The sequence below is a fragment of the Triticum urartu genome, chromosome 1A, assembly GCF_056163025.1.
Source record: "Triticum urartu cultivar PI428250 chromosome 1A, HENAU_Tu73, whole genome shotgun sequence".
Lineage (NCBI taxonomy): Eukaryota > Viridiplantae > Streptophyta > Magnoliopsida > Poales > Poaceae > Triticum > Triticum urartu.
This window is the reverse complement of record NC_141873.1, coordinates 278,051,920-278,059,151: the sequence shown is the minus strand read 5'-3', so window position 1 is coordinate 278,059,151 and position 7,232 is coordinate 278,051,920. Positions and strand designations below refer to the sequence as shown.

The following is a 7,232-nucleotide window of genomic DNA, read 5'->3' as shown; positions in this document are numbered from 1 at the left end:
CACGAACTTAATACACTAGATGCATGTTGAATAGCGGTCGATGTGTGGAGTAATAGTAGTAGATGCAGGCAGGAGTCGGTCTACTAATCTTGGACGTGATGCCTATGTAATGATCATTGCCTGGATATCGTCATAATTATTGTAAGTTCTATCAATTGCCCAACAGTAATTTGTTTACCCACCGTTTGCTATTTTTCGCGAGAGAAGCCACTAGTGAAACCTACGACCCCCGAGTCTTATTTCTCATATAGTTGCCTTTGCGATCTGCTTTTTCCTTGCTTTTATTTTAAGATCTATTAAACCAAAAATACAAAAAATACTTTGCTGCACTTTATTTTATTTGTGATCTATTTATCCTATCTATTTCAACCTTTTTACCGTCACGCACCAATTTCTGGCACCATTACCCGAAAGGGATTGACAACCCCTTTAACACGTCGGGTTGCGAGGTGTTGTTATTTGTGTGCAGGGGCTGTTTAGTTGTGTTGCTTGGTTCTCCTACTGGTTTGATAACCTTGGTATCATAACTGAGGGAAATACTTACCGCCGCTGTGCTGCATCATCCCTCCCTCTCCAGCGAAATACCGACGTAGTTACAGCTGCCATCAAGGAGAATTTATGGCGCCGTTGCGGGGGAGGATCAAGTCAAGATAATCCCCCGTAAACTTGCCAAAGCACATGCTCCAGTGCACCAAAGTTGGTTGAAAAATATAGTGTGTCCTCGGGTGAATTTCTAGGCCCCATGCAAGAAATGGGAATGAAATTCAAACATCTGGGCATCGTGGCTCAGCCGAGAACATTGAGAAACTTGGTTTTAAAATTCTTGTAAATCCGAAATACGCCTAAAAATCATGAAACTTGGCATGGTGTCATGTCATGGTACTAACATGCTGTGGTAAAAAAATTGAACGAATTGGAACAAATTTTGGTATAAGCTTCTTGCAAACCGTAGCTTCTCTCAACAATGCTCGTGGTTTTGAGAGGGAACGTGTCACCTTTGTGTACGAAACGATATATGCTGCCCCCCTTTATTTTCTTTATAGAGGCAACATAGAACTATATGAGTGTCGTGTTAAATTTTGGAATTATTCCGGGTTCGTTTGGCCTTTTTTATACACTAGTAAATGCGCACGTGCAACACACGTTAATATTTAGGCAATTTATTGATGGCACACGGATATATTAGCTATGTTATTATTTGTGTGTTAATTTTATAATTAGTGCAATATTTGGTATAATATTAATTGCACGTTAAACATGTTGAATCCTCGCCATTGAAGCAGTCTAGGTCGTTGGATCGACTTAGTTTGATGGTCGAGATCAGTTATATCTGCCCCTTTGGGTCCTTTTATGTTGGTATAGATTAATTGAGTTTCTGGTAATTTAATGTGCATAATTCAAATTTTAACTACAAGCACATGCTCCAGTGCACCAAAGTTGGTTGAAAAATCACATGTGCGTCCTCGGGTAAATTTCTAGGTCCCATGCAAGAAATGGAACTGAAATTAAAACATCTGGGCGTCGTGGCTCAGCCAGAAACATTGAGAAACTTGGTTTTTTAATTCCTGTAAATCCAAAACACACATGAAAATCATGAAACATGGCTTGGTGTCATGACATGGCACCAACATGTTGTGGTAATTTTGCTGTCCGATTTGCGAAGGCTCACAGATTAACAATCAACAAAGTCATTTTGGAACAAGTGTTGTCACGTTACAATCGGAAACACTGTTGGGGAACGTTGCAGAAAACAAAAATTTTCCTACGGTTTCACCAAGATCCATCTATGAGTTCATCTAGCAACGAGTGATCGGATTGCATCTACATACCTTTGTAGATCACGCGCGGAAGCGTTCAAAGAACGGGGATGAGGAAGGCGTACTCGACGTGATCCAAATCACCGGAGATCCTAGCGCCGAACGGACGGCACCTCCGCGTTCAACACACGTACGGTCAGCGTGACGTCTCCTTCTTCTTGATCCAGCAAGGAGGAAGGAGAGGTTGAGGAAGATGGCTCCAGCAGCAGCACGACGGCGTGGTGGTGGTGGAGCTGCAGTACTCCGGCAGGGCTTCGCCAAGCACTATGGAGGAGGAGGATGTGTTGGAGAGGGAGAGGGAGGCACCAAAGGCGTGGGGTGTGAAGTCCTCCATCTCCCCACTATATATAGGAGGGCCAAGGGGGGGGGCGCCGGCCCTAGGAGATCCAATCTCCTAGGGGGGCGGCGGCCAAGGGAGGAATCCCTCCTCCACAAGGCACCTAGGAGGTGCCTTCCCCCTTTGGGACTCTTCCCTTCTTGAACCCTAGGCGCATGGGCCTCTTGGGGCTGGTGCCCTTGGCCCATGTAGGCCAAGGCGCACACCCCTACAGCCCATGTGGCCCTCCGGGGCAGGTGGTCCCACCCGGTGGACCCCCGGGACCCTTCCGGTTGTCCCGGTACAATACCGGTGACCCCGAAACTTGTCCCGATGCCCGAAATAGCACTTCCTATATATAATTCTTTACCTCCGGACCATTCCGGAACTCCTCGTGACGTCCGGGATCTCATCCGGGACTCCGAACAACATTCGGGTTACTCCATATACATATCCCTACAACCCTAGCGTCACCGAACCTTAAGTGTGTAGACCCTACGGGTTCGGGAGACATGTAGACATGGCCGAGATCGCTCTCCGGTCAATAACCAACAGCGGGATCTGGATACCCATGTTGGCTCCCACATGCTCCTCGATGATCTCATCGGATGAACCACGATGTCGAGGATTCAATCAATCCCATATACAATTCCCTTTGTCAATCGGTATGTTACTTGCCCGAGATTCGATCGTCGGTATCCCAATACCTCGTTCAATCTCGTTACCGGCAAGTCACTTTACTCGTACCGTAATGCATGATCCCGTGACCAGACACTTGGTCACTTTGAGCTCATTATGATGATGCATTACCGAGTGGGCCCAGTGATACCTCTCCGTCATACGGAGTGACAAATCCCAGTCTTGATCCGTGTCAACCCAACAGACACTTTCGGAGATACCCGTAGTATACCTTTATAGTCACCTAGTTACGTTGTGACGTTTGGTACACCCAAAGCACTCCTACGGTATCCGAGAGTTACACGATCTCATGGTCTAAGGAAAAGATACTTGACATTGAAAAACTCTAGCAAACGAACTATACGATCTTGTGCTATGTTTAGGATTGGGTCTTGTCCATCACATCATTCTCCTAATGATGTGATCTCGTTATCAATGACATCCAATGTCCATAGTCAGGAAACCATGACTATCTGTTGATCAACGAGCTAGTCATCTAGAGGCTTACTAGGGACATGTTGGTGTCTATTATTCACACATGTATTACGATTTCCAGATAACACAATTATAGCATGAATAAAGACAATTATCATGAACAAGGAAATATAATAATAATGCTTTTATTATTGCCTCTAGGGCATATTTCCAACAAACAGAAGTATTATTGAAATAGTGGGCGTTCTACTTACCATTTATGTGCCGCCACGCGTCCCATTTTTTATTAGCTAGGAGGTGCCATGCAGGGTAGCTATTTGAGTACGGGAGGCGTGCGATCAGACCCCTGCGCGTGCTTATCGGGAGGAGAGCCCATTGACCTCCATCTACCGCCCACCTCTCTTCCAAGGTCTCCATTAATGGCACCCGAGCCCCTGTTTAATGGTGTGGCTATGTCTCACTTGACTGATATTTAAGAGAGAAAAAAGAAAATCCAAAAATAAAATTTTGCACAGATCTTGATGTAAGATCTGACGGACCTATATAGCATCCACTTCGACTTATAGCAAGACTGATGAATATATAAGGATGATGACAGTGGATAAAAATTGTCTTGCATAATTAGGAAGATAATTAAAAAAGCCACATGCGGCTACGCCCGAAATACACAAGGGCAAAAGAAGAAGGAAAATGCATACAATGATCTAGCTCGCTGATCTCTACTTTCTTGATGCGCTGCAGGTCACGGAGACTAGTTCTCACGGTGAGTGGCGATGACCTCTTTCATCAGTTTCATGTCCTTAACACACTGCTTGGCAACATCCAAGGATTCCTTCACCAGCCTTTCGCGCTTGATGCGGAGCATGTCATTCTTGTCCATAAGTTTCTTGATGATGACGCCTGTCCTCTTCAACAAGGCAGCGGTCTCCTCCGTCTGCTTTGCCCTTCCGGCCCGGAGCTTCGCATTGCCCTCTCATAGTTGCCGGATGACGCTGGTAGCCTGTTCAAACGAGGCTTTCATGTTGTCCTACAACCTCGCCCAGCCGGAGACCTGATCCATCTGGCCATGGATGATCGCATGCATGCGCCTGTAAGAGTCGTTGCCTGCCTGCGAGACATTTTCCCAGGCCGCCGCGGCGCGGTGGGACATCTATGCTACATTCGCGGCGTGACGGGACATCTCTGCTGCTTCTGCGGCGCAGTCGGACCAGTCTGCTGCATCGACGGCGCGGCGGGTCCTCCGTGCTGCTTTGGGGGTGCGACGGGACCTCTATGCTGCTACGTCCAGGTGTCGGGACATGTCGGCTGCTTTCACGGTGAGGTGGGACATCTCTCGTGCTTCCGCTTCCATACTCGCCTCTCCCTGGTGGTAATCTCCCAACCCAGAACTCACGCTGGCCATGGCAGACGCAAGGGAAGGATGTTGAATGACTTGTTTTTTTGTGGATGAGGAGTTGAGGAGGAATGTGCAATCATTTTGGCATAGTAGTATTTATAACTGAGTACTAATACAGTCCTAAGTGGGAAACCGTTTAGGTTGTGATCAGTGTGAACATGTTTGCAATTAAATATAGTGTGGTAGTAATTTGGAATGTGATGAGACGCAAGCTCAAAATTTATTGACGGTTCTAGTTTCGAAGTGCGGCACAATTCCCAGATGGCGTAACGTTGGCACGTGTTCTCGGTCGTGGTGTAGCATATGCCATGGTACTTCTTTTTCTACTGCTGTGTACGTGCAATAACTGGCACCGTCGGATACATATCTTATGGTTATTGGGGCGTTTGACTGGAATAGCCTTGTGGCGAGCTATAGACTAGTCTTTTTTCCACACGCATTACATCGACATATATCATCTCTCTCCCTCTTTCCCACACACACACACCTATCTCCTGGGATTTCTCGCACGCACCATCTCTAGCTCCTTAGGTCGATGCCACCCACATACACTTGTACTCTAAGTTTAGTATGTTATATATGAAGAGAAGAGGTGCACGCACGCACTCGTCCTCTCTCACACACGCATCTGTAGCTACAAATTGTAGTGTTCTCAACCATCCGATTGGATCTATCATAGGTTTCCCATCGCTCCTTGGCCTTGAGATTGAGAAGTTTAAAACATGAAGGCGCGAGGTTTTGGTTAATGTGCAGGCACCAACACGACACGAGTTTCGTCTGCTCGGTGCGCAGTCGGGTGAGTTGTCCAAGTATAGGCACAACCAGGCCCTCCTTGGTATCTGCGCCTTGACTTATGCGCAGAGAAATTAGGATCGGAGGGAGTACTACTAGTAGTAGTACTACTTTGATGTGTCACGTCAACTCGCAAAAGTATGCAACACTTCCTGAACAAGCAAGCATATAAGCTGTTATACTTCTTACCCAAAGGATCTTTATATCTAATAGACACAAAATATCCGTTCGACTATTGGAAATTACTTTAACTGTTGATTTGATGTCGAAGTAATTGCTGCATCGCCACCAAAACCCACCATCTATTAAGCTAAAGTAGACCGAGCTAACCCCTATATTAGCATATTACTAAGATAAACAAAAGGCGCTATAGAATCATTTAGGAGGTGAGCTTGTCAATCTGAATGTGGAGGGACACCGTCCTCGACAACCCAGCCCGGGCCAGCAGCTTGGGCGGAACTGTGAAGAAGGTCAGCTCTTGCACGGCGACGTCGTCAGGATCCTTGCTGCTTGTCACCTCCATTTCCACCTTGATGGCGTCGGTCCTGCCTTTGGGCTCCCTCGGCGGGCTGTTTGCCCATAGCTTGGCCACGTAGTGCGGCAGTGGGGACACCCCCGCTCTGATGCAGACGACCTACATGGCGATAGGAGCACCGATGTCGAGCACGCCCCCGACCAAGAAAAACGCGTGGTCGTCCTCCTCCGCGAACAGCAAGAGCCGTGGCTCCGACAGTGGCATTGGAGCTGGAGCACCTTGCCATACTGGATCCTATGCACGGGCATGGGATGTCCGGTGCTGATGTGGTGGGAGAGCGTCGGCGGCGGGCCTTCGTAGCTGCAGACGGGCACGGGGCATTTGCAGGGCGCGAGCAGACACATCTCTGGTGATTAGCGAGCTTGTGGTAAGTGACGTAGAGCCCACAACCTTCGTGCGGGCACTCCACCCTCACCGAGGAGAGGACGGCATCCACTGCCGTGTTTGGAACATCGAAGCCACCGCCGTGCTTGCACTTCTGGTACTGCCGTTGGTTCCCGGGGCGCTCGCCACGGCAGTCCGCGCAGGCTAGGTGCCTTCCCTTGCACTGCACAAATCAATTGAACAACACATCAATCAAGAAACATGCACCTTGCTCGATCAGCCGAACGGGCGAGGTGTATTCGAACCTCATACACTGGAGGCTTCAAGGGGTGGAGGGACAAAGGCCAGTGGAGCAAGGTGAGGTCCATAGAGACCATAGAGAGCTCCATCGTCGGGTCCTGTTCCGTCGGCATGATCTCACCCTCCTCGTGCACAACCATCTCTCGCTTTAGGCCCGGGGCATTACAAAGCTTTACTGTCACATATTCATACTACTTCAAGGTGCATTAAATCAACACATGCAAGTATCAAAAGGAAAGTCACGGCATGCGTGCATTGTAATTAATACATCGGTAAACGCAAATTATTGAAATATATCGAGTGCACTGCTTTGATGTGTCACGTCAACTCGTACAAAAATGAGAAGTTTTATTACAACGCCCTCTCCCTCGCCCATGAGCGTGGTGGTTCACAGGACTAGGAGAAGCTTTCACTACGCGCTCTCCCTCCCGCACGCGGTGGACATGCAACAGTTCATTCGGTGTCAGATGGCCAGAAGCATAATGCAGTACTCCACTACAGTAGTACCATCATTGTTCGACTTCCCAAAGAGGCAAAGAGCCAAGCGCAACCTGGACACTCGTGTGGCAGTTTCATGTGTAGAGTAGTCTAGGATAGCGTGTACCGTGCCTCTAAGCTTAAAATCATTGGGGTCGGCTC

The 7,232-nt window shown here is 48.0% G+C and overlaps 1 protein-coding gene across 1 annotated transcript; it reads right to left on the bottom strand.

Moving 5' to 3' along the window:
* Nucleotides 1–5,813: 5,813 nt before the first annotated feature.
* LOC147990864 (uncharacterized) lies at nt 5,814–6,733 on the bottom strand. The gene is made up of 4 exons (XM_087538427.1): nt 6,599–6,733; nt 6,360–6,516; nt 6,188–6,315; nt 5,814–6,068 (listed from the first exon to the last, which is right to left on the bottom strand). The coding sequence occupies exons 1-4, from the start codon at nt 6,731–6,733 to the stop codon at nt 5,814–5,816; spliced, it is 675 nt and encodes a 224-aa protein (XP_087394553.1).
* Nucleotides 6,734–7,232: the final 499 nt, after the last annotated feature.

Bases quoted from the DNA above. Each gene is read 5' to 3' on its own strand.
- LOC147990864 (XM_087538427.1), bottom strand. From the start codon at position 6,733: ATGGTTGTGCACGAGGAGGGTGAGATCATGCCGACGGAACAGGACCCG. The intron at 6,517-6,598 runs GTTCGAATACAC...TGATTTGTGCAG, and splicing joins TGAAGCCTCCAGTGTATGAG to TGCAAGGGAAGGCACCTAGC. The intron at 6,316-6,359 runs GTTGTGGGCTCT...GCTAATCACCAG, and splicing joins GGTGGAGTGCCCGCACGAAG to AGATGTGTCTGCTCGCGCCC.